This window comes from Salvelinus alpinus, chromosome 20, assembly GCF_045679555.1.
Source record: "Salvelinus alpinus chromosome 20, SLU_Salpinus.1, whole genome shotgun sequence".
Taxonomy (NCBI): domain Eukaryota; kingdom Metazoa; phylum Chordata; class Actinopteri; order Salmoniformes; family Salmonidae; genus Salvelinus; species Salvelinus alpinus.
The window spans coordinates 11,445,845-11,473,327 of record NC_092105.1 but is presented as its reverse complement, the minus strand read 5'-3'; the positions used below and the strand labels follow the sequence as shown (position 1 = coordinate 11,473,327).

The window sequence follows — 27,483 nt, the reverse complement described above, 5'->3', positions numbered from 1 at the left end:
AGACATGTAGATCACACACCCTGGACCCACAAACACCCCATACCATACCCACACTCAAATCAAATCAAATTGTATTGGTCATATTTAGCAGATGTTATTGTGGGTGTATGGGGTGTCACACTCACACACCCAGCGTCTCAATTCAACTTCCGTCCCTCCCTTTAGAACATAATTCAATAAGTATAGTCTAGGGGATAAGGTTTCTTCAATAAGGCCATTTTTAGACTGATGCTGTCTGACTGGTTACGTCATCTCTAACTGTGTGCCTGGGTCAGTAGCCATCTCCCTGTGGTTCCCAGTAGCAGGAGTCTGACGTATTCACACCCCTTGACTTTTTCCACATCTTGTTGTGTTACAGCCTGAATTTATAATCGCAAAAATTAAGATGTTTTTATGTTTTTAGAAATTATTTAAAAAATGAAAAGCTGAAATGTGTTGACATAATACGTATGTGTTATGTTATGGCCTAAAAACGTTCAGGAGCAAACATGTGCTAAACTAATCGCATAATAAGTTGCATGGACTCACTCTCAAATCAAATCAAATCAAATTGTAGTTGTCACATACACATGGTTAGCAGATGTTAATGCGAGTGTAGCGAAATGCTTGTGGTTCTAGTTCCGACAATGCAGTAATAACCAACGAGTAATCTAACCTAACTGTTTCACAACAGCTACTTTATACACACAAGTGTAAAGGGATGAAGAATATGTACATAAAGATATATGAATGAGTGATGGTACAGAACGGCATAGGCAAGATGCAGTAGATAGGTATCGAGTACAGTATATACATATGAGATGAGTAATGTAGGGTATGTAAACATTATATTGAGTGGCATTGTTTAAAGTGGCTAGTGATACATGTATTACATAAAGATGGCAAGATCCAGTAGGTGGTATAGAGTACAGTATATACATATGAGATGCGTAATGTAGGGTATGTAAACATTATATTAAGTGGCATTGTTTAAAGTGGCTAGTGATACATGTATTACTGTACATGTATGGCAGCAGCCACTCAATGTTATTGGTGGCTGTTCAACAGTCTGATGGCCTTGAGATAGAAGTTGTTTTTCAGTCTCTCGGTCCATGCTTTGATGCACCTGTACTGACCTCGCCTTCTGGATGATAGCGGGGTGAACAGGCAGTGGCTCGGGTGGTTGTTGTCCTTGATTATCTTTATGGCCTTCCTGTGACATTGGGTGGTGTAGGTGTCCTGCAGGGCAGGTAGTTTGCCCCCGGTGATGCGTTGTGCAGACCTCACTACCCTCTGGAGAGCCTTACGGTTGTGGGCGGAGCAGTTGCCGTACCAGGCTGTGATACAGCCCGACAAGATGCTCTCGATTGTGCATCTGTAAAAGTTTGTGAGTGCTTTTGATGACAAGCCAAATTTCTTCAGCCTCCTGAGTTTGAAGAGGCGTTGCTGCGCCTTTTTCACCACGCTGTCTGTGTGGGTGGACCAATTCAGTTTGTCCGTGATGTGTACGCCGAGGAACTTAAAACTTTCTACCCTCTCCACTACTGTCCCGTCGATGTGGACACTCTGTGTGCAATACTAGTAGTTAACATGACTTTTGAATGACAACCTCATCTCTGTACCCTACACATACAATTATCTGCAAGGTCCCTCAGTCGAGCAGTGAATTTCAAACACAGATACAACCACAAAGACCAGGGAGGTTTTCCAATGCCTGGCAAAGAAGGGCACCTATTGGTAGATAGGTGCATACATTGAATATCCCTTTGAGCATGGTGAAATGACACTTTGGATAGTGTATCAATACACCCAGTCATTGCAAAGATACAGGCATCCACCCCAACTCAGTTGCTGGAGAGGAAGGAAACCGCTCAGGGATTTCACCATTAAAACAATGGTGGCTTTAAAACAGTTACAGAGTTTAATGGCTGTGATAGGAGAAAACTGAGGATGGATCAACAACATTGTAGTTACTCCACAATAGTAACCTAAATGACAGAGCAAAAAGAAGGACGCCTGTACAGAAAAAAAATATTCCAAAACATGCATCCTGTTGGCAGCAATGCACTAAAGCAATACTGCAAAAAATGTGGCAAAGTAAGGGACTTTTTGTCCTGAATACAAAGCCTTATTGTTGGGGCCAATCCAACACAACACATCACTGAGAGTCATCCACAATATTTTCAAGCATGGTGGTGGGTGCATCATGTTATGGGTAAGCTTGTCATCGGCAAGGACTTGAGAGTTGTCTAGGATAAAAAATAAACGGAATAGAGCTAAGCACAGGCAACATCCTAGAGGAAAACCTGGTTCAGTCTGCTTTCCAACAGACACTAGGAGATTAATTCACCTTTCAGCAGGATAATAACGTAAAACACAAAGCCAAATATTCAATGGAGTTACTTACCAAGACGACATTCAATGTTCCTGAGTGGCCTAGTTACAGTTTTGACTTAAATTGGCATGAAGATCTATGGCAAGAATTGAAAATGGTGGTGCCTCCCGAGTGGCGTTAGCATTCTAAGAGGTGTCACTACTGACCCGGGTTCGATCCCAGGCTGTGTCACAGTCAGCCGCGTCCGGGAGAACCATGAGGGGGCACATGATTGGCCGAGCGTCATCCGGGTTAGGGGAGGGTTTGGCCGGCTGGGACGTCCTTGTCCCATCATGCTCTAGCGACTCCGGGTGCATGCACGCTAACTCGTGTCGCCAGGTGTACAGTGTTTCCTCCAACACATTGGTGCAGCTGGCTTCCGGGTTAAGCAAGCAGTGTGTTAAGAAGCAATGCAGCTTGGCAGGGTCATGTTTCGGAGGACGCATGGCTCTCGACCTTCGCCTCTCCCGAGTCCGTATGGTAGATGCAGCGATGGGACAAGACTGTAACTACCAATTGGACACCAAAAAGGGGTAAAATAGTAGTAAAAAAATATTATAATAATACAAAAATTACAATAAAAAAACAGTACAAAAAAATGAAAATGGCTGTCTAGCAATGATCAACAACCGACGTGACAGATCTTGAAGAGTTAAAAAAAAAAAAAAATGGGCAAATATTGTACAATCCAGATGTGCAAAGCTCTTACCCAGAAAGACTCACAGCTGTAATCTCTGGCAAAGGTGGTTCTAACATGTATTGACTCAGGTGGTTGAATACTTATATAAATCAAGATATATTATTGTTTTATTTTTCAATAATCCCCCCCCCAAAAAAAATATATATATAGATATTTTACGTTGATATTACAGAGTATTTTGTCTGGATAATTTTTTTTATGTAATCCATTTTAATCCCAATTTGTAACACAACAAAATGTGGAAAAGTCAAGGGGTGTGAATACTTTCTGAAGGCACTGTACATATTTCATATCGAGATTTGACACTTGGACCGACTTGAGGAAAAAAGGGCTGCAAAAACGACCTTCATTTAACAACAGCTAAGATGTGGGAGGGAAGGGAGCAAGCTACCAGACAAGGGTTCAAATACTATTTGAAACCATTATAACTACTTTAAAGCCCGCCAATCTGGCATTCCAGGCAGGAAAAAGCAAATGCAAAAGTATTTGAAATATTTCAAATTGTATTTGAAACCAGGTCTGGAGCTAGGTAGGCTAAAGCCAGACGCCCACGCACCTTCTCAGAATTGGCTCCTGTAGCTGGATGAAGCTGACGTAAGACACAACCCTCTGGAAACATGCTATTTTTGATCAGACTTTGGCACAAGGAGGAACTTTTGCTTGTTAAACACCTACACGTGCATGCACACACACACTACTCGTCTCACACACACACACAGACACCAACGCACGTAATGCGGTCTCTGGATGAAATTAGAGAGGAGAGCATTTGAACCATACTAAATGACTTTGCCTGATCCCATCCTATAATTAGGATGAAACATCATGGGATGGGAGAATGTCGGGACAGGGAGAGCACTGAGAGGAGATCAGAGTCATCAGACCAATACAGCCAAGAGTCAGTCACTACAACCACATCATGAAACTCCTGTCTGGAATTGACTCTTCCCCCGGTTACCGTATCTGAGAAACATGCCATGTTGTTGTCGGAAGGACCGGTTCTGAAAGGTCTGAAAGAAAGTTTCTATTGTCTCTAAAGTATTTTCTTCAATCCACCCATCCTCTCCCCACTTCCCTCTCAAAACGTCAGAGGGACGATCTCCTCCTTCAATGCTCTCCTTGCCTCCCCTGGTGTGCGTGTGCATATGTGTGTAGGGGTTAAATGTGACTCACCAAAGTAAGGCTCGTTGGGACATCCTTTCAGTTTCACTCCCTTAGGACTCGTCTCAATCAGGAAGTGCCTCACCAACTCGTTAGTGATGTCACCAGCTACAGGACAAACAACACAGCGGTGAACAAAACCGCAGAGAGCCTGTTATTAGTGGTATGTAGACATCACCTCATATGGGGAAGTATTATTTAGTGTAGTTATTATATTGGTCATGATTTATATCTTTAACCAACAACAGACCAAACACAAAAATATAATGTTTAACGTTCTAGGATGATCTTAGTGGCTATTTAAAACTGATAAATAAAATGTTTTTCCACAGAACATTCTCGCCCTTCGTGTGTGTGTGTGCGTGTGTGTGTGTGTGTGTGTGTGTGTGTGTGTGTGTGTGTGTGTGTGTGTGTGTGTGTGTGTGTGTGTGTGTGTGTGTGTGTGTGTGTGTGTGTGTGTGTGTGTGTGTGTGTGTGTGTGTGTGTGTGTGTGTGTGTGTGTGTGTGTGTGTGCGTGTGTGTGTGTGCGTGCACATGTGCGTGCCCTTCTCTTCTAGGATGGTTCTCCACCATCAGTTACAGGGACAGTGTGATGTTATATTATTAACCAGTATATGGAAGATGGAGACCCATTGGTGATATAGTACCTTTCTTGGACTGCTGAGCAGTAGGAGGAGGAGAGGCCACCTTCATGGCCAGGCCATAGGCCCCTCGGAAGGAGTGACTGTCCCGGATGACAAAGGCCCCTGGCTCCTTCTCTCTCAGCAGGCCGATGGCTGCAATACACGATAACACATGATTCGATAAAATACCACTTCAAGTATCCACGCAGGTGCAAGTAAGAAGGAGGACAGGGAGAAAGCAAGGAATATGTAAGACAGAAATGGAAGATAAGGAGAGGGAGAAGGAGGAGAGAGAGAAGAAGGAGAGAGGGAAGGACAAGAGGGAGAAGAAGGGGAAGGAGGAAAGGGAGAAGAAGTGGAAGGAGGGGAGGGAGAAGAAGGGGAAGGAGGAAAGGGAGACGGAGGAGAGGGGAGGAAGAAGGAGGAGAAAGAAAAGGAAGACAGGGATGAGAGGGAGAAGGAGGAGAGGGAGGATGAGAGGGGGAGGAAGAAGGAGGAGAGGGAAAAGGAGGAGAGGGAGAAGGAGGAGTGGGAGAAAGAGGAGAGGGAGAAGGATGAGAGGGGGAGGAAGAAGGAAGAGAGGGAAAATGAGGAGAGGGAGAAGGAGGAGAGGGAGAAGGAGGCGAGGGAGAAAGAGGAGAGGGAGAAGGAGGAGAGGGAGAAAGAGGAGAGGGAGAAGCATGAGAGGGGGAGGAAGAAGGAAGAGAGGGAGGAGAGGGAGAAGGAGGAGAGGGAGAAGAAGGAGAGGGAGGAGGAGAGGGAGAAAGAGGAAAGGGAGAAGGAAGAGAGGGGGAGGAAGAAGGAGGAGAGGGAGAAGGAGAAGAGGGAGAAGGATGCGAGGGAGAAGGATGAGAGGGAGAAGGAGGAGAGGGAGGAGGATGAGAGGGGGAGAAAGAAGGAGGAGAGGGAGAAGGAGAAGAGGGAGAAGGATGAGAGGGGGAGTCGGAAGGGGAGTTGGAAACTTTCCATGGAGAGGAGGGCCTTTTGTGATCCCATATTTCAACGTAACTACAGGGGAGAGCAGAAATCTGTTGTCTATTCAACAAAATAACTTTTAATGCGACTGCAACATGCAATTCTATATATCCCTATGTGTCCAAATATGACATTTTAAAGACTTTAAGTAAGACAGATATAGCTACATCACATGCAGATGTTCCCGGGCCTTAATTGAGTGCGTATGGTGTGTGTGTGTGTGTGTGTGTGTGTGTGTGTGTGTGTGTGTGTGTGTGTGTGTGTGTGTGTGTGTGTGTGTGTGTGTGTGTGTGTGTGTGTGTGTGTGTGTCTGTGCGCGAGTGCGAGTGTGTGTCTCTGTGTGTGCCTGTCTGTGTGTTTTCGTTGTGTGTGTGTGTGCGTCTGAATGTGTGATGTCAATGCAGCAGAGCATGTGCTTGTGTTTAACACAGATGATGTAATCCAATAAGAGAGAGCAGAAGTAGATGTGGGGGCCAACAGCAGTGACCTCACAGTGACCTTACAGCAGAACACAACACAATAGAACACAACGTAATACAACACAACAGAAGACAACACAATATAACATAAACAGAACACAACACAACAGAACACAACACAACACAACACAACAGAGCACAATAGAATACAATAGAACACAACAGAACACAACACAACAGAACACAATAGAACACCACACAACAGAACATACTTGGACAGAACACAATAGAACAGAACACAACAGAACAGAATAGAACACAACAGAACACAACACAACACAACAGAATAGAATAGAACACAACACAACACAACACAATAAAACACAATAGAACAGAACACAACACAATAGAACACAATAGAACAGAACACAACACAACACAATAAAACACAACAGAACACAACACAACACAATTGGACAGAACACAATAGAACAGAACACAACACAACAGAACACAATAGAACACAACAGAACACAACACAACACAATTGGACAGAACACAATAGAACAGAACACAACACAACAGAACACAATAAAACACAACAGAACACAACAGAACACAATAGAACACAACACGACAGAACTGAACAGAACAGGGTAAATTAGGGCATGTGTGGTGGATCGGGGTGGATGTGTCAGGTGGATCCAACAGGGTTTAAATCAAACACACATCCTAACTTTCTCACGGTTAACTAAATAAAGAACATTCTCGGCCACGTTTGATCTTAGATAGGCCTTATGCTAGCTAGAAGAACAACTAGTGGGATAAGATAACTATTGTTACGTTTAATCTCTTCCCCCATGACAACAGTCACACTCACCTTGTTCACGGGAGATGTCAGGCTTGTACCAGAACTTGGACGTATCCTGAACAAACTTTACATTCAGCCTGGTCTCTGGACTCCCGTCTAGGACAAGAAATTACAAGTTGTGTTGAAACCATGACATGTAGCCTTACCTGCATGTCCACAGTAACCCTTTGATTAGGCCATATTAAAAAGGGTATGTTTATACGATACTGCGTGAATGCTGCATGTCACATTACATTGAATCAAGTCTTGGGTCTCTGTGATTTATTTATTTAACCTTTATTTAACCAGGTTAGTCTGGTTGAGATAAGCATCTATTTTTCAAGAGAGACCTGGACCAAGACAGCAGCAGTGATCCTTCACGAGGGTCACCTTGACCAAGAACCATCAAAGATAATCTATAAATCAACTGAAATCAGCTCCTTACTGTGTAGAGATTAGTCTCGCAAACAAGCCAGTATCTATATCTGCGACCATATAAGTAGTTGCTGTCAGTATACTCAGTATGACACAGAATGGAGCTGTGAAACTGCTGCAGACGCAGAAATGGCCACCAGCCAAGGCTCTGGGCCAGATGCCAGTTCTATCTCAGCCTAGCATCTGGGCCTGGCTGGGCTGCCTTGGAGTGCATTCATTCCCTCATCTGGTCTGCAATGTGTTTACAGAGAGAAGTAAGTCCAACTGAGCTCCTGCTCAGCTAAAACCATTGGAGTATGACCACATTCACGTTACCTCACTATACTTTACTAGAACTAATCACTTCATCTGGTTTCACTGAAGAACTAGAGTAGGAAAACAGATGGATTTACATTGTAGTTATGTAGTTAGGTACTAGTGTAATTATACTTCAGGAATGCATTGGGTAACAATTTTCACAAACATCTTATTTGTAGAATAACCTCAATTGTGGCTAAACACATATCAAAAGTTATGCCCCCCAAAAATGGTTTATGAGATGGTAAAATCAGCTTCGTTTCATGTTAATTACCCACTTAAAAAAACATATTGTCCTTGAAAATACACGGATCTTTACTTCCTGTTTTGCTAGGGATGTCTGTGCTAGTTGAGGATGCTCTTTGCTGCGTCAGTAGCTACGTTTTAAGAGGGTTTTCAAGGTGGTCTTACCAGTCATGTTAAACTTGGAGAAGTCCGGTAGTGTATGAAAGTAGCTGGTGCTGGGCGTGCTGCCTCCACTCGACATGGGGGAGGACACTTTCCCATTCAGTGTCCCGTACGAGAGCCCCCCGTTGGGCCTCTCCCCGCTGGACATTCGCCTCTTCTCCGGAAGCTGGGGCTGAGCCTGTGGGGCCGGACTGCCCTGCCTTACCCCCATCATCATCCCCCCGTCCAGATAGCCCGCGTGGGATACGGGGAAGGAGGGTGTGGAGGGTGGGTTGTACCCAGAGGAGCTGCTCTGACGAGACAGGGTGCCCTGCCTTTCGTCCGGGGTGGTGTAGCCGCTACTATGCAGCATTGGGTGTCGGTCCAGACTTGGACTGCATTGTGACATCTGGCCGAGGGACGGGTGTCGGCCCAGTACCGGACTGCTCTGGATACTGGACTGGATGGGTTGGCTGTAGGTGAGGGAGGGATATTGGCCCAGTACCGGACTGCTCTGGATACCGGACTGGATGGGTTGGCTGTAGGTGAGGGAGGGATGTTGGCCCAGTACCGGACTGCTCTGGATACCGGACTGGATGGGTTGGCTGTAGGTGAGGGAGGGATGTTGGCCCAGTACCGGACTGCTCTGGATACTGGACTGGATGGGTTGGCTGTAGGTGAGGGAGGGCTGGCAACTGAGCATGGGGCTGTCCTGGGAGGCCTGCATCAGGGACGGTTGTTGGCTCAGCACTGGGCTAGACTGTGTCCCCTGGGACACACATGGGTTATAGTGGTGGCGGCCCAACATGGGACTTCCTGTCATTACCATCCCAGGGATCCCAAACTCCACAAAGCCATTGGCCGGAGAGGGCTGGTGGCCCATGACAGGGCTGCACTGATTGGTGGGCTGTTGCCGATGTTGGAGGGAGGGGATGCTAGATGAGGTGTTGAGGTCACGATGCAGTGTGTGGAGACTTCCTGATCCTGACGAGGGGAGGATGACCACAAGGCTTTCCTGGGCAGATACCTCTGGCTGGAGCGGGGGGGGGCTGGGTTCCGGGGAGACATAGCTCCCCATAAGGCCACTGGGACCCAGGTAGGAGGGTGTGGTGGTGGGGGAACACAGGTAAGACAGGGTGGGGTAGTTGGAGCTCAGGTAGGTGGAGGTGGGGGTTCCCAGGGCTTGAAGGAAGGAAGATGGGGAGCCCAGGGCCTGGAGGTATGGGGTGGGAGTGGCAATGGGGGTAGGGGTGGGGGAGGGGATGGGATACGTGCCCTCGGAAGGAAAGGAGCGTAAGCTGGAGTCAATGGCCACTTGCGAGGGGATGATCGCACTGCTGTCAGCCAACGGGTGTTCTCTGATGGAGCGAGGGGTGGGGTGGGGAGACATTCATGAAACACAGTGTTTAGAAAGATGCCTACAGTAGAATGAAGTACTTGCGGTAATAACATCTATGGTCCCTTACTATCTAAAAACATGTAGTATATTTCAGGAACACTGGTTCCTTACCAATATCATGTACTGCAACCAGTGTATGTTGAATGTCATTTAATCTACAGTATGACTTAATGTTGTTTGTTTTCGTACTCACCCCTCTGATCTGTGGATGGAGCTGCAGCTAGACAATAGGGGGTTGAGGGTTGGGGAGGGGTCAGGGGTCGTCTGCCTAGCCAAGGTCCATCCTGGGGGGGTGAGGGTCACGGGGGGTCCTGCTGGTCCCCTGCCGGCCACAGCGGATCTGGCCACTGACTCCACGTAGCTCAACGGCTCTGAAGAGATACAGAGTTGGCCATTAAGGGTGATTTCATTACAGTGTGTACTGTCGCGAAGATAATGCTGGCTTCACAGGAAGGCTGCACTTTCCCCTTAAACAGTGACACCGTCCTTGTAAACATGCCACCATGATCATTTATCTTTTACATTTCAAACATTCTTTGTTTTCTTCTCCTACTGAATTCATTATTAGAGAGTTGCTTTGAAATCAAGTCATCCTGTACTTTGGGAAAAACAATCTTTATTTCAGTGTCAATGCTGAAACAGTTAGCCTAGCGGTTAGGAGCATTGGGCCAGTAACCGAAAGGTTGCTGGTTCAAATCTCCGAGCCGACTAGGTTAAATATCTGTCTGTGCCCTTGAGCAAGGCATTTAACCCTGATTGTTATTGTAAGTCGCTCTGGATATCAGCATCTGCTAAATGACTAAAATGTTGGAAACAGTCAGCATAGAAGGAACAACAAAGCAGAGGGGTCCCACATCTCATGAGCCAAGTCAAACATCTCTCCTAGAACCCTCATCCAGTAAGGAGATCTTATTGCTCCTGCCTCCACTAGAAGCAAACACGACATAAAGGCCAAGAAGAGAGGATGAAAAAGAGCACATGTTCAAAGGGATCATTTATTAAAATTATATTTATTTGGTCTCTCTCTCACATTTAGCCTGTCGGCTGTATAAATATGGGATTCAAAAGGAAGCGTAGCTTTGAAGGCTGGATTAACATGCAACCCCTATGAAGATGGGCCATAAATCAAGCTTTTATACACATTCCTAGGTCACTAAAATCAACCCCAATATAACCACATTTGAGACATAAACAATGTTCAATATCCTGGCGAGCTCACCAAGAAAGAGAGCTTGTAAAACCAAAATGAAGAGGTGATTTATACAGTGAAGGGGGTGTAGTTATAGTTTAACGGGTAAACAGCAGACAAGGCTCAATGACCATGTTGCTACTTATGTTACTAGTATCTCAAACTAAAGATAGGTTGCTATGCTAACATTGGTGAGGCCTCAAGGGTGTAGCACTATGCTAACAAATGCTTACATTTTATCACTACGCCATGTAAGTAACACAATGCCATGCTAATGTTCTACAGAGGGTGCATGATGCTATGCTAACAGGCTCTTCCAGCTCATGAATGGAGCACTGCTATGATAACATAATAAGTTATGCTAACTCACCTGATCCACTCTGGTTGAGGTGTATCTCAGCTGGGTTGTGGGGTTTGAGGCCCAAGGCAGAGAGAGGGGTCTTCATCAGACCTGGAGGGGAACGAGCTTGGCCTAGGAGAAGAAAAAAATAACATAACACACTTTAGCAACATGACTTAGCATTACTTAGAATTTAGCATGCTTCACGACAACAGTCTTGACAGTAAACACCTGCGCTTTCGTGTTGTATCTGTGTGTGTGTGTGTGTGTGTGTGTGTGTGTGTGTGTGTGTGTGTGTGTGTGTGTGTGTGTGTGTGTGTGTGTGTGTGTGTGTGTGTGTGTGTGTGTGTGTGTGTGTGTGTGTGTGTGTGTGTGTGTGTGTGTGTGTGTGTGTGTGTGTTTGCTGGTTTGTATCTATGTAAGGTATGAAGCCTACATTCATTAAACTGTTCGAATCTTGAATTCCAAGACAGGTTGCTCATTTCTGCACGTGTTCTATGAGCTCATCAGATGCCTCTTGAATAGAAACATAAAGGACTGGTTTCACGGACCCAGAATAACCATAGTCCTGGAATAAAAAGCATGCTCAATGTAGAACACTGTTTGAAATATATTTTTAGTCCAGGCCCGGGAAAGCCAATGTGTGTGTTTTCATAATGGTGCGTACAGGTGCTGAGCTGTCAAGACATCACAACAACAAAATGTGACACGGTGACACACAAAAACATGTGTAATATCATGATGGACACAGCTAGAGGTGTGAGGGGTGTGCCCATGCCTCATGCTCTATGGGAGGGCCATGCAGGTGACCTATCACAGTGTGAAAAGCCTCTGAGTGACACTCTCACAACACACATGAGCAGAGGTGCGCCATGCACACAAATGCAGAGCAAGTCACTGAAGCGCGACAACACGGATACAAAAAAATAACAACAGTGACTCACTGACAGTATGAAAACACAAGAAACGACCAGATAAGACAACATAAGATAACACAAGATAAGACAATATAAGACAAGATAAGGCAGGATAAGACAAGATAAGACAAGACAAGATAGGCTGCTGCAGGAAAAGTTGATGCCTAGCAAATTGATGGCAAAAGGGATACATATATGACAACATAAAGCACCAGTACCTTTAGACCAGTGAGGTTTAAATATTTACAAAATAGTTGTGTCTGTGTGTCTGTCTTTGTGTGTGTGTCTGTCTGTGTCTGTCTGTCTGTCTGTCTGTCTGTCTGTCTGTCTGTCTGTCTGTCTGTGTCTGTCTGTCTGTCTGTCTGTCTGTCTGTCTGTCTGTCTGTCTGTCTGTCTGTCTGTCTGTCTGTCTGTCTGTCTGTCTGTCTGTCTGTCTGTCTGTCTGTCTGTGTGTGTGTGTGTGTGTGTGTGTGTGTGTGTGTCTGTCTGTCTGTCTGTCTGTCTGTCTGTCTGTCTGTCTGTCTGTCTGTCTGTCTGTCTGTCTGTCTGTCTGTCTGTGTGTGTGTGTGTGTGTGTGTGTGTGTGTGTGTGTATGACTGTGTGTGTGTCTAGCGGAAGTGTGTGCGTGTGTGTGTGTGTGTGTCTGTGTGCGTCTTTCTCTGTCTGTGTGTGTGTGTGTGTGTGTGTGTGTGTGTGTGTGTGTGTGTGTGTGTGTGTGTGTGTGTGTGTGTGTGTGTGTGTGTGTGTAAGTGTGTGTAAGTGTGTGTGTGTGTGTGTGTGTGTTTGTGTGAGAATGACCATTAGTGAATAAGTGTATGTTTCCTAAATGTGGTGTAGACCTCAAGTCCAGAAGGGGCTCCAATGTCTTAAGAGGTACTGCTCTTCAGTGGCATGCTGACAAGGTAAACATCTGTCGTTCTACCACTGAACAAGGCAGTTAACCCACTGTTCCCCGGTAGGCCATCATTGTAAATAAGAATTTGTTCTTAACTGACTTGCTTTGTTAAATAAAGGTTCAATTTAAAAAATGTCTTAACATGAAAAGTCAGGCACTGAATAAAATCAAGAAATTAGACAGCGCCTATCTTTCACATGGAAGAGGTGTCTACTAAATGCATCAGAAGACTTGTGGAATCCCAGGACATGTTGATCTGTGGATGGCAGCACATTTCTCATCACACTGAATTACTGCCTGGAAGGCAGGAGAGAAGAGAGATTCGGTCTGATAGGATGACTCAGGCTTTTCTATGACCTGAGGCAATGGCAAACAGTGTGGCCTTATTAGGACTTATCCTGCCTTCACCAGCTACTCAAATCTGTCTGAATGGGTTTGAAATGGATGTTGTCATGTGGGAAATGTAGTTAACTAGCCCTACATCTAAACAGGGTTGAATGGGAGATGCAGTATATTCTTTTTTGAGATGAAGAGGAAAAATGTAATAATTGAATAATTAAAACCAACCAAAATCCATATTGGGCATTACAATCAATTACAAAAAGACTTAGAAATCTATTTCAAATTACAAAAAATAAAATGACAGTAAGGATCTTTAAAAAGAACTTGCAGTGTTTTGTGTTGGCGGTTGTCCTATCTGTCTGTGGCTAGACTAATTCCACCCTGAAGTTATTGATCATAATATCAGTTGTATAGTTTCTACACTGTGGACCTGTACATAACTGAATGTAACATGTCATTCTCATGATGTCTTATAATAGCATATACAGTTAGATGTAATGCCACTTCCTTCTGTAAGATATTTATTTAGATGTAAAGGTAAAGGTAAACGCTGAACATCATTAAATATTCTCTATGGTAAAAGCCCTGAGTTCCACAGCGCCCTCAGCCAGCCAGAGGGGAGACTTACACAGGTTGAAGTAAGGGGTTTGCGGCGAGACGGGGAAGGCAGGGGTATGGGGGAACACCTCACCACCAACAGTGGGCGTGGGGCTGATTTGGCCTCCATCCAACTCCTCAAAGGCCTCTCTGTAGCTGTGGATGTGTCTCTGGAGGGAGGGAAAACATAGACGCGCACAGAAACACACATATATTAGTTTTCATTATGGCCATCACAACTCTATAATCCTATGTGAGACACACTTGAGAAGGTTAGGCCTAGGGGCGGGAGCATTCTACCTCCTTGGGCCGCCCCCCGGGATTCAGCGCTATGGTGTTGACGAACTCCGGTGAGACGCAACGAATAGGGGAGCGGACCGGGGGTTGGTAGGAAGAGCTTTCGTCGTGGCCGTTGATGCATTGTCCCTCACTGGTGGTGTGGCGATGGGGCGGGGCCGACGCCTCGTCCAATGACGTCCCACAAGACTGGACACCTGCCAAGATCATTCAGAGGTCACATTTGATCACAAGTGGTTTGTAAAAAAAATAAAAAATAAAGTGTTTGCAAACACACATCATTATCATGCTCTTGATAATGCAACTCTTCACTGCAAACCGGCAATGTTTCGAACAGCCATTAATCCACAGGACCGACATAATAGGCAAACAGTTACAAAGTAACCTGTTAGAAACGGCAAAGCTGACCTTTCAAAATGCTACTTGATGTTGAATACTCGGATCAGAACTTTCTACAAGCAGGCACTGTTTATAAGAGCTCTGGGCTTGTTCATTTGGGAACAGTGAGGATCAATGTTCTCCTTGAAAGCCACAAGATTATCAAGAACTTGCTGGTACATCAGTAAAAGAGTCTACATTTGTAACTGTTGTTATCTGGGTAATGCTCTGTGGCGTTTGCTAATGTTTTGGATGAACCTCAAAGGGTCCAGTAAGCTGATTTCAATGGGCGGGTTTGGAGGGAAGGAGAGAGAGCTGCCAGTGTAAAACAAACAGGATTTGTGTAAGAGGGTCATCCTAATGTGTTAGTTACTGCATGGCCGGGTGAGGTACTGTAGGTGATTTTGCTGAAAACAGGAAGTGAACAGCGGGCTTTGCACGGCTATATGCAGTTTTGGACAGGAAAAAGGAGGTAAAAAAAATCTAAACAGGCACAATATGCAGAGGGAAGGTTTTTGGAGGGAACTTTTAGAGTGAACTTGTTTTTGTTCACTCGTAACCATAGATGTTAGGTTAATGTAAGCATTCTACGCATTGTAGGTTTTGTATCAAATCCAGCTTTTCCTAAAAATATGTTAAATCCCTGGGTTCTTCAAGTTTAGAGTAAATATTATTCTCTTTGAGAGTCATTGAAAATTGCTCATAAACACCTCCATTGCTTTTTTTGTCCAGGTATAACGCAATGTACTCTGTAGCTAGCACTGACTGTCTGCAAACAAACTATCACTCTGATTCATGGATTCTTCTGGCCTGAAGTTCTGACATACCGTCCTGAAGATGGAAAAGCATGCAAACACACCCTAGTGAGAGAGTCGACTGTTATGGAAACCGTTAAAAATATTTACAAGCCCTAGCTCAGCCTCTGGCTGGATAAACCAGCGGATATATCCACAGGGGAAAAGTTAGCGATAGCATTAGCCTGCAGCTGTGGGAAACTAAGAGGGTTATAGTTACTGTCAGAATAGATCTGGCCTCTTTGGTCATACAAGAGTCAAACATTCCTTATGTGTTTGGGTACTCCAAATCATATTCATGACTCTGAGGAAATATCTCCATCTTCCACGACGTTAAACCGACTACACAGGGGTTTTTGGAGGTGGTATCAAAGGATAGCAGTCTTCTAAGAGGCCAAATAACACCCTATCTGTCTAAAACACAACACTGTATACATATCAACAGAAATCTAGTATAACTACAGCCTTTTGTGCATATCCGATTCAAATCTGTTATTTTTGCTGCAGTATGAAAAGCCAAAAAGCACATATATTACTAGCCACATTTCAAATCACCTTTGTAAGTGCGTTCAAAACCAGATACAAATCTGATTAATGGCCATCCGACTTGTGTCTGTACGGTCAAATCTGATGCATTTGCCCTCAAGTGGTTTTTAGACTGTTATTTGGCATATATTGTCACTTGCTAGCTACTCTGTTGACAGTTTGTCAAGAGCATGTAGTAACTAACTAGCTCGTTAGTTGTTTATCTAAGTTTCCAAATGAAAGTAGCCACAGCAGTCAACTAGCTAGCTAGGTCACCGTTTAGCTTTTTAGCACATTCACTAATTTGTTTGTAATCTTATCCTTTTGAGTCTTTAAAAGTGTTCTTACACTATGATTTTGAACATTTAAAGCAACTGGGAAACGTCCATGACAGGTATTGTTGTCACCTTATAGCTTGCTACATAATTTTGACTGATAGGAAGCACGAGCACCACCACCAATCAGCCTACACCACTGAACACACACCCGTCGTTACTATAACAAGTAGCGTTGCCATGTCAGCAAATGACTGTTGTCTGAACGTACGCAAATCTGATTTGGTCACTTGTAACTTGTAGTTTGGACAGTCAGTATTCCAAAACGGATTTCAAAAACAAAACTGATTTGAGCATTAAGGCATGCAGTGTGAACAAGGCTCAATTGTATTTTGTTGGAACCCAATTTTCTGCATACCTAAACAGTACCGTGACAAGATCTAAGAGTAGGATCTAAGAGTAGGATCTAAGAGTAGGATCTAAGAGTAGGATCTAAGAGTAGGCCTAAAACGGCAAAACCTGCACACATGCCATTCATATGCCCATTTATTTACTCTTGGTTTTCCTCCAATGGTGCGGCTTAAGGAGTGTCACATGTCCAGGCTGGGCTCAGATTTTGATTTGTGGATCGAGGAAGGGCATTGTTAGATACATCTCAAGCACTGGTGCATGAATAGTGTGTAGCTGGTAACCCCTCCCCCTCCCAAACGGGCCTGGAATCACGGAAAACAGATGGACCCAGTATGCACAGCGGAGCCTGTCAAACACTGTGCCGTTGCCCTGGCGATGGCTAATAGCTTCCAGCTGTTACAGCAGAGATTCCCAGGATATATTTGGGGAATTGTCTTCTCCCCCTCCCCATCGTTTCTCAACCATTTAAACACAGATATTGTATTGAATAAAATGGATCCAAGCCATAGGAAGTGGGATAATCTATTTTATGTAGACAGGGCTAGCACTCATCTCCCTACAACGCGCTGTGAATATGCTCCTGTGAGGGACTATGTTATGGTGAGGAAGGGTTATCTGGGGTAAAATTAAGGGGAATTCCCTTCAAAGTAATGTATTGAATAGATTGCAAGCATATCTATGTACTGTATGTATCCAAATATACCAAACAAAGTGTTTTTTTTCCTGTAGACCAGGTCGGACCCTATTCTGACAGCCTCAATGTGTCAGGGCAGGCTCTCTACAAGGTGTCGAAAGCATTCCACAGGGATGCTGGCCCATGTTGACTCCAATGCATCCCACAGTTGTGTCAAGTTGGCTGGATGTCCTTTGGGTGGTGGACCATTCTTGATACACACAGGAAACTGTTGAGCGTGAGAAACCCAGCAGCGTTGCAGTTCTTGACACAAAGGCACTTAAATATTTTGTTTCACCCATTCACCCTCTGAATGACACACATACACAACCCATGTATCAATTGTCTCAAGGCTTAAAAATACTTATTTTAACCTGTCTCCTCCCCTTCATCTACACTGACTGAAGTGGATTTAACAAGTGACATCAATAAAGGATCATAGCTTTTACCTGGTCAGTCTACCTCATGGAAAGAGCATGTGTTCTTAATGTTTTGTATACCCAGTGTAAATAGAATGGATGTGGTCATTCATTACAGTCCTTGGACTGCCAGGGCTACTCTGACTTTGTGGAGTACAGTACAGTACAGTACTCTGTAGACCACTCCAGGCTCCTGAAAGAAAAGAACTGTGCATCCTATTCTACCTCTTCTCATGAACAGATAAGATCTTCACAATGTTTTCAAACGGGAGTCTAAAGCAGTCTTCCCCATAGATTTAGTGCCCTTTGCTTGTGATGGAAATGTTAAAAACAGAAGATGGAAAGACCAGCCTTGAAAGAGGCCAGTGTTTCCTGGCCTTGGGTATTGTTCCCTGGCGGTATGTTGTGACATGCGCTCTGATGTGAGTCTGCACAAAGACACCTTTGTGCTTCCTCATCTCGTCCTTCTAAAACTTCAATATTACCAAAAAAAAATTGGTGTTGGGTTGATGCCTTAACCTTGAGAAATAAACATCGAACTGCTTCTTCCATCAAACAGAGATGAAGGACGGTGTATTGGAAAACTGGACATTAGATTACATTGACATAGCAAGAGATAGAGAGAGAGAAACAGAGGGAGAGACTGACAGAGCGAGAGTGAGAGAAACAGAACAAGAGAGAGAGAGAGAGAGACAAGACAGAGCGAGAGAGACAGTGAGCGAGAGAGAGAGAAAGAAAGATAATGAGAAAAAAGAGAGTGAGGCAGAGATGGAAAGAAAGGGGTAAAACAGGAAGCAACAAATGCAAACAGCAAAACTAGCAGGCAGTGCCATGGAAAGACAGTCAGCAAGGTTCGTTTGGAAGAGGAGTCAGTGGCAGGGTAAAACAGGGGAGGAGAAGAGGAGGGGAACGAACCAGAGAGGGAGAGGGAGCGACGGTGCTCACATTGAGGAGATGTGAGTCGGCTTTGCATTCGGGCCGAGTACTCTGGTTAGAGCAGGGGTATAATTGGAGTCGGCAGAAGAATGAGGAGGAGGAAGATGATGAAGATGAGGGAGAATGAGGAGGATGAAGATGATGAAGAAGAGAGAGAATGAGGGAGAGGTATAGAGATAAAGAGATGGTCCACAGAAAGGAACAAAATATAAGAAAAGTTATTTGCTAGTTTATAAAAACGTACAGAATTACAATCATAATCGCTCACAATATGACAGAAATGTCAAACATCTATGAGAGAAATTACTGACATAATCAGTGACTATCATGACATGACCAGTGACTATCATGACATGACCAGTGACTATCATGACATGATCAGTGACTACCATGACATGATCAGTGACTATCATGACATGACCAGTGACTATCATGACATGATCAGTGACTACCATGACATGATCAGTGACTATCATGACATGACCAGTGAATATCAGTGAATATGTCAGTAATATTACCAACAAGTGGACGTGTCGTATATGTTTCAGCAGACAGCTGCCTGTACATGTTGACGAAGTGGGCTTGTATCCCCTGACAACCAAATGATAAGGGAAGTCTACTATCAGTGTCTTTGAGCCATCCGACCAGAGAAACAAAGTGGTTGTGTGACAAACTGACTAACAAGTAGAGAGCAATATTCTCTCCTATAGTTTGTTATTTTACAGTAATGTGTGTTGTGAATGCCCTATAAATAAAGTTTTATTAGATTTGTGTATAAAACCACCATAGTACTATCGCTGTTTGGCCACATGGGCCAGGCAGTAGGGCGGCAGGTAGCCTATTGGTTACAGCGTTGGACTAGTAACCGAAAGGTTGCAAGATCAAATCCCTGCGCTGACAAGGTAAAAATCTGTCGTTCTGCCCCTAAACAAGGCAGTTAACCCACTCTTCTCCGGTAGGCCATCGCTGTAAATAAGAATGTGTTCTTAACTGACTTGCCCGGTTAAATAAATAAAATAGTTATATCACTGTCCGGCCATAATGGTGTTTATTGTGTATAAAAGCACCATAGCATTATCACTGTCCGGCCATAATGGTGTTTATTGTGTATAAAAGCACCATAGCATTATCACTGTCTGGCCATAATGGTGTTTATTGTGTATAAAAGCACCATAGCATTATGACTGTCCGGCCATAATGGTGTTTATTGTGTATAAAAGCACCATAGCATTATGACTGTCCGGCCATAATGATGTTTATTGTGTATAAAAGCACCATAGCATTATCACTGTCCGGTCATAATGGTGTTTATTGTGTATAAAAGCCCCATAGCATTATCACTGTCCGGCCATAATGGTGTTTATTGTGTATAAAAGCACCATAGCATTATCACTGTCCGGTCATAATGGTGTTTATTGTGTATAAAAGCACCATAGCATTATCACTGTCCGGCCATAATGGTGTTTATTGTGTATAAAAGCACCATAGCATTATCACTGTCCGGCCATAATGGTGTTTATTGTGTATAAAAGCACCATAGCATTATCACTGTCCGGCCATAATGGTGTTTATTGTGTATAAAAGCACCATAGCATTATCGCTGTCCGGTCATAATGGTGTTTATTGTGTATAAAAGCACCATAGCATTATCACTGTCTGGCCATAATGGTGTTTATTGTGTATAAAAGCAACATAGCATTATCACTGTCCGGCCATAATGGTGTTTATTGTGTATAAAAGCAACATAGCATTATCACTGTCCGGCCATAATGGTGTTTCACCGAAACTCATCATTTCAGAATCAAGAAGATGCATTAATGCTTTCTATTCTATTCAACTCCATTATTGTAACAGTCCCTGTCTTATAGTTGAATCAGAGCTGTCCCTTCACAGCTTAGCAATACGTTTCCATATCACTGGTCTCTGTTGGCTTTATGGCAGGTTTCCACACTGCAGAACTGTGTTTGGTTAAGCCAGCGAACTTGCTCCGTTGGCGAGAGCTCATCTTGTGAGCATGTGCGATGACTGATGAGCTCACTGCTAACGAAGACTGTCATGAGATACAATTAGCTGAAATATGCACTTTGGAAAGCTTGTCAAGAGGGACAACTGCCATGTATATAAGGTACATGGGTTGTTCTCGTGGAAAAGGGTTGGCAACCCAAGCAGAATACATTCAAATGGTTTCATAATGTCATTGACAGTTTACCCTTGTGTTTGTTGGCATAGTTCTGCATCACTATTAAAAACAATTTCAGTGAGGCTTATTAAGAGCCGTAGCATTGAGCCGTAGCATTGTGACCTCACAGGGCTTATATCAACACCAACGAGGCGCATCAAGCTGTCAAGCTGACCTCCCATTGGATATTCTGAGGGGTACTCTGGGGTTTTTACAGATACATGTTGTACCGAGAGATGTTTTCTGTTCATCTCTTTGTGCGGTAAAAAAATGTATTTTTACAAACAAACTGTAAAGGAAAGAAAGTGTCATAAGTGCACAGTTTCAGGAGAAAACTATTACCATGTTCTCTGTTAGCGTCTCATACATATTCATGAAAATAGTTTGTTTCTCTCTTTTAACACCCTAATGTGTCCTCGACTTGAATATCACTTCCTGTTTCCTTTGTTTATGAAATCAAACCTAATGTATCCTCGACTTGAATATCACCTCCCTGTTTCCTTTGTTTATGAAATCACACCTACTGTATATGCCAATGACAACACATGAGTTCTGCAGTCTTACCTGACACACGCTGGGCAACTAGGCCCTCCACGTTGAACACTTCATCAGGCTCTGCATCTCTGGGATTGGGTGATGAGGACTTGGCACTAGGGCTCTGTTGGGGCTCCTGGAGCTCCGGGGACAGGGACGGGAACACGGTGCTGGGGGGGTACATGTTGATGGGTTTCAGCTGCAGCTGGCCCACGCTACTGGGGACCTGGGTGGGAGACCTGGTTCTGGCTGCCCCTTGGCTGGAAGGTTCAGTGGGGAAGCCAGGGATGGGGGCTACAGAGGGACCAGGCTGGTAGATGGCTGTTGGTCTCTGGATGGCAGAGGGCTCTGGAGACGTAGACGGCTGGAAAGGGGAGGACCTCAGCATGACCTGAGCTAGGCTGGGCACAGGGCTTCCCGAGATAGCTGAGTCAGCCTGGTAGGAGGGCCTGGCCTGGGACTGGGAAAATGATGGTTGTGTGGTCACCACTTCCTTGTTCTCCCCCGGGGCACTCTGGGACTTCGGAACCTGCCCCAACGGGCGGCCGGGGTCCAGGTCCAGCATCAGCAGGTTGAGGGCCTCAATGGACTGCTCAATCTCCTGCTGTGAGGCAGTCTGCTGGTGGGGGAAGTGGGGCATGCTGTGGTGGCTCTGTAGAGGCATGGAGGGTGGAGGAGAGCCAAAATACACCCCGTCCATCACCGGCTCTTCTGGGACGCCATATTGCTGCCACACGTTGAGCCCACGTTGGACGGCGTTACGACTGCTAGTGTTACGTGCTGGCGCTCGGGGGAGGGGATTCTGCTCTGCACCGAATGACTGTGAGCGATACAGGTTTCCATTCTTGCTGATAATGTAATCGCTCGGGGGGGGGACTGACTCACCTGTCCCATCCTGAGCTGAGCAGAGGCTACGCACTAAGGTGACGGGAACCTGGGCAGCCACATCATGTGAGCCTATTGCGACATTGATGACAATGTTTTCCGGGGGCCCGTCTGGGATGCTCCTCTCTAGATAGGGGACCTTGTCCTGCCCGTTGATAACCGTCTCAGCCTGGTAGTAGAGGTCTGCTGGCGTGGCTCTCCCTTCCAGGGATGACAGAGTGCCCAAGCTATCCATGCTGTTACCTTCCTGGCTGGTGGGCAGTTCCACCTCATCATCCAGAATATCTGTTTCTCTGTCCATGCTGCTGTTGTGGCCATTCACATGAACTTGGGCGGGCACCAGGTGTAGTATTCCCCCTCCCCCTAGTCCTATCCCCATCCCTCCACCCGACGGGGAGGACAGGTAGCCCTGGCAATGCATGGGGCCCTCCAGGCCACTGAGCAGCTGCTCCAGCTCCTGCTTCTCCTGGGGACTGATGGGCTGGACGGCCAGGACCGTGCCCGAGACTGGGGCCTCTTCCTGGGCCGCTGGCGGTTGGCTCACTGGTGGAGCTGCTGCTGCTGGGGCTGGCTCATCAGTGCGGTCGGTCTTGATGGAGGCCGTGGAGTTGCCGGAGTCGCTGCTCACCGACAGGGCGTGGTCAACTGTGGGTAGGACGTGTTCGGTGGCGGTGGGCAAGAGGTCGTTGGCAGTGACCGCGTCCTCGATGGACTCCTTCTTGCGGACTTTAGCATAGGGGCTGCCGTCCAGAGGGCCCTGGGTGTGTACGACGTCTGGGGAGAGAAAGACATGGAGAGGGAGGGGGTGGTTACAAAGAGATGGAGAAGACTGTACAGTATTTTTAATAAAAAACATATTTAACCTTTATTTAACTAGGCAAGTCAATTAAGAACAAATTCTTATTTACAATGATGGCCTACCAAAAGGCAAAAGGCCTCCTAAGGGGACGGGGGCTGGGAATAAAAAAAAAAAAGGACAAAACACACATCACGGCAAGAGAGACACCACAACGCTACACTTTCTAAAAAAAGAAAACGGTCAACATCACAATCCTTCAGAAAACCTTCTGTGAATGCCTCTCTGTGAATGCCTCTCTGTGAATGCATCTCTGTGAATGCCTCTCTGTGAATGCCTCTCTGTGAATGCCTCTCTGTGACTTAGAATGCTAGGAGTCCATAAACTGGCTCTGTTGTTGTTGTTTAGCTTATCTGTGAGGTTATTTAACCTTATTTTTGTTTCCTTTAACAGATCTAGTGTCTAACCTTAAATACCAGTGGTATGAGGAAACATCTGACCCTGAATCAGTGGTTAAAGGCAACTTATACCTACTCCTGTGACATGATCTTTGACCCTGTGACCTTTGAAGCCATTTCCTGCCAGCTGCCAAAGGTCACCTCATGAGGTCCACGATGCCCTTGTTTGACATTTGAATCTATCTGTGGGGTGACCCAGCCCTCTCTGCAGGGTTACCCAGCCCTCTCTGCAGGGTTACCAAGCCCTCTCTGCAGTGTACCCAGCCCTCACTGCAGGGTTACCCAGCCCTCTCTGCAGGGTTACCCAGCCCTCTCTGCAGTGTACCCAGCCCTCTCTGCAGGGTTACCCAGCCCTCTCTGCAGGGTTACCAAGCCCTCTCTGCAGTGTACCCAGCCCTCTCTGCAGGGTTACCCTGCCCTCTCTCCAGGGTTACCCGATCAGACCAAAGGTGAGGACACAACAGTTCACCTGACAGAAGAATGAATCCAAACATTACACTGTTGATATTATATGCGTTTTACAGTTACTGTACTTTTCACAGCATTTGTCAATAACGAAATCTGAAAATAGTCTGGATACATTCAGTAACATAATAAGAAAACTCCTTGACATTTCAGAGTAAATACAAGATAAGAACAAATTATTACAAGGGTTTGAGTGAGAGGTCTAACTGGTGTCTCCAAGTGGCAACACACCTCTCCAAACTGTACACAGTTCCTAAGAAATGTCAATGAACTTTTATAACTCAAGGAAAAAGCTTCCTACTATAAAGTGCTTTTTTGAGCTCCCCTAGCTTTGCCATTAAGGACCTGAAGGAAGCACACTTGTAGTTTTTTTGTTTGTAACACAGCCCTGCGTCCCCACCCTCAAACAATTGCATTTGTTGTTTACGCAATCCAAAAACATTCCATTATAAATCAAAATCTGAGTCAGGTGGGCATCATTTGAAAGCATATTCTATTGCCAACATGACTAGCTAAACGTTATAAAATATGACATTCCAGTGTTAGGTTTTCAGAGGGCACTTCAGACAAACATATTGTAATTTTGGTGTGAATAGAATGGAGTGCATTCAAGTGCGTGTTGCAAGGCACATTTTCTTCACAATACGACAAACGGAAGCTCATTCTGTTCTGGACAACGTGGAGAAAAACCCATGTCATTCTTCTAACTGTGGATCAAACATAGCGATTATAAATGTTGATACTGTTTTCAAATATGGAACTGTGAGGTGAACATTGACTCATGGGTGTGTGGTTTGCTTGTACGAGATCAAAGCGATATTTATTTGAATCTTTAACGTCTCATCTTTCAGAACACATCGACTCCTTTTTGATTTACAGCATTTACCTCAGACAACAAAACATTTGCAAAAGTTGCCCAATTGCTGCGTGCAGTGCTCATATTCAGATTAGCTGTCAGTCAAAACCCATTCAGAGCTGTGAAGTGCAGAGCCAGAGCTTTGACATCATGTAAAGCATGTCACTGTATAGCCACTGCGTTCCAATTTAGGCGCTTATCAATGACAAAATCTGCCATTTCAATCTGTATACGGGATGACGGTCTGTGAGTGGAAAGGGCTACGCAACGGCCCACAGACCAGGACTTCCTTTAACCTTTTACTGCAGTGGGCTAAATCAGGTTCACACAGTGTTTGTGGTAGTCTTAAACAAATCTACTTTGAAACAAAAGTATACGCCTCACACAAATGGTTATGGGCTTAAAAAAAGAAGACATCTGTACCATGCGACAACTGTACAGTCATCCGATATAGAGATGAAATGTATTCAATTTTGAGTTTGCATACCAATATTACACTTTATATACATCACAGAAGATTGAAATATAACAAAACTGTTTAGCACAGAAACACCGGATTTTCAGCAGTATTTAAATTTGTATTTATTTATTAATTATGAAAATATAAAAATATGAATAACATTCCACCCATGAGGCCACTAGGTCATTTGACTGCAGGAAAGAGCTACGTAATGACCTACAGTCCAGGATTTCCTTTAAATATCAACATTGCTTGGAAAAAGTGAGCCTTTCCCTCCTTGTCTACTCTGGCCTCCGTTGCCCCGGACAACCCCACCCGGGTTCCTTTACTGAGAGTCTGGAAGGTTCCAGAGAAATAAGCAAAGACACTACAGAGATGACACATCTTCTACCCTACAAAGACACTACAGAGATCAAAATGTGACACAACCAGCAAAAGATCCAAATGTGACACAACATGGCAACAGATCCAAATGTGACACAACTGGAAACAGATCCAAATGTGACACAACTGGAAACAGATCCAAATGTGACACAACTGGAAACAGATCCAAATGTGACACAACTGGAAACAGATCCAAATGTGACACAACATGGCAACAGATCCACATGTGACACAACATGGCAACAGATCCAAATGTGACACAACATGGCAACAGATCCAAATGTGACACAACATGGCAACAGATCCAAATGTGACACAACTGGAAACAGATCCAAATGTGACACAACTGGAAACAGATCCAAATGTGACACAACTGGAAACAGATCCACATGTGACACAACATGGCAACAGATCCACATGTGACACAACATGGCAACAGATCCAAATGTGACACAACATGGCAACAGATCCACATGTGACACAACATGGCAACAGATCCAAATGTGACACAACATGGCAACAGATCCAAATGTGACACAACCAACCAAAGATCCAAATGTGACACAACGAGCAACAGATCCAAATGTGACACAACGAGCAACAGATCCAAATGTGACACAACATGGCAACAGATCCAAATGTGACACAACCAGCAAGAGATCCACATGTGACAGAACATGGCAACAGATCCAAATGTGACACAACCAGCAACAGATCCAAATGTGACACAACATGACAACAGATCCAAATGTGACACAACCAGCAAAAGATCCAAATGTGACACAACCAGCAAGAGATCCACATGTGACAGAACATGGCAACAGATCCAAATGTGACATAACGAGCAACAGATCCAAATGTGACATAACGAGCAACAGATCCAAATGTGACACAACGAGCAACAGATCCAAATGTAATCCATAACCGGCATCAGATAGTAAATCAACCGGTTGTAGCTCAATACAGCATCACTGAATAACCAGTATTAATAGCGAAGACACACATGGCAAAGCACTTGGGAATGAAATTACTTTTACGTTTTGGATCTTACTTTCAGTGGGTTTTGGAGCTTACATAGTAGAAGGTATTCAAAAAGCACAAAACAGATAGCGTGAAAGGAGCTCCCCTACCTGTGTGAAAACAGCAGTTGGTATAGTCCAGAGGAATCAGAGAAACGCCCAGGTGCTACCCCAAAGCGGAACCCCCGGAGTGGAACATTGCGATGCTGAATGGGGGGGAGGAGTTCTCTTGGCTCAGGAGGCTAATTGTGTGGTGAGAGCTGCTGCTGCTGTTGTTGTGGACTAGTGGTGAATAGCTGCCTGTCTGAGCTACTCTGAGTGAGCTCCTGCTCTTAAGTCCTGTGAACTCTCACAACAGTCTCTGTGTCGGTGTATGTGTGGGGAGACGGACAGCCGCACACACCACGGTATGCGTTTGACTAAGTGACATCACCCTTCTCTCTCCCTCTGTTTCCCTCTCTTTAGCACACAAATGCATGTTCGCACAGACACAAGGAACAACCAAATCATACTCAACACACACACTACACAGCCTTCACCTCTCACCCACCCATGAAAATTAGCCACTTTTACTCTTGTAACTAGGTTCAATGACTGCCATTTTACTAGCAATCAGAGTTAACGCTAGGGAATAGAAACAAGCTGTTACTGTGAAAGGAAAAACCACACCCTGCAATGGGGAAAGAATGAGAAGGAAAAAGAATGAGAGAGAGAGAAAGAGAGAGACAGAGACAGAGAGAGAGAGAGAGAGAGAGAGAGAGAGAGAGAGAGAGAGAGAGAGAGAGAGAGAGAGATATACTAAAACTCTTTAACATCGTCCTTAGCTCTGGCATCTTCCCCAATATTTGGAACCAAGGACT

General features: G+C 44.8%; 1 protein-coding gene across 8 annotated transcripts in view; it reads right to left on the bottom strand.

The window, feature by feature from the left end:
* LOC139546300 (tensin-1-like) overlaps positions 1-27,483 on the bottom strand; it is a 310,397-nt gene that overhangs the window by 9,701 nt on the left and 273,213 nt on the right. For 7 of the 8 annotated variants that reach the window (XM_071354505.1, XM_071354507.1, XM_071354509.1 and 4 more), the window contains 9 exons: positions 21,331-22,959; positions 14,180-14,373; positions 13,911-14,049; positions 11,159-11,260; positions 9,793-9,970; positions 8,225-9,558; positions 7,112-7,198; positions 4,862-4,990; positions 4,227-4,322 (listed from right to left, as the gene is read on the bottom strand). In XM_071354505.1, coding sequence (XP_071210606.1) covers positions 4,227-4,322; positions 4,862-4,990; positions 7,112-7,198; positions 8,225-9,558; positions 9,793-9,970; positions 11,159-11,260; positions 13,911-14,049; positions 14,180-14,373; positions 21,331-22,959 — 3,888 coding nt within the window. The remainder of the gene's footprint in view (positions 1-4,226; positions 4,323-4,861; positions 4,991-7,111; positions 7,199-8,224; positions 9,559-9,792; positions 9,971-11,158; positions 11,261-13,910; positions 14,050-14,179; positions 14,374-21,330; positions 22,960-27,483) is intronic. The other variant, XM_071354508.1, reaches the window with a different exon arrangement.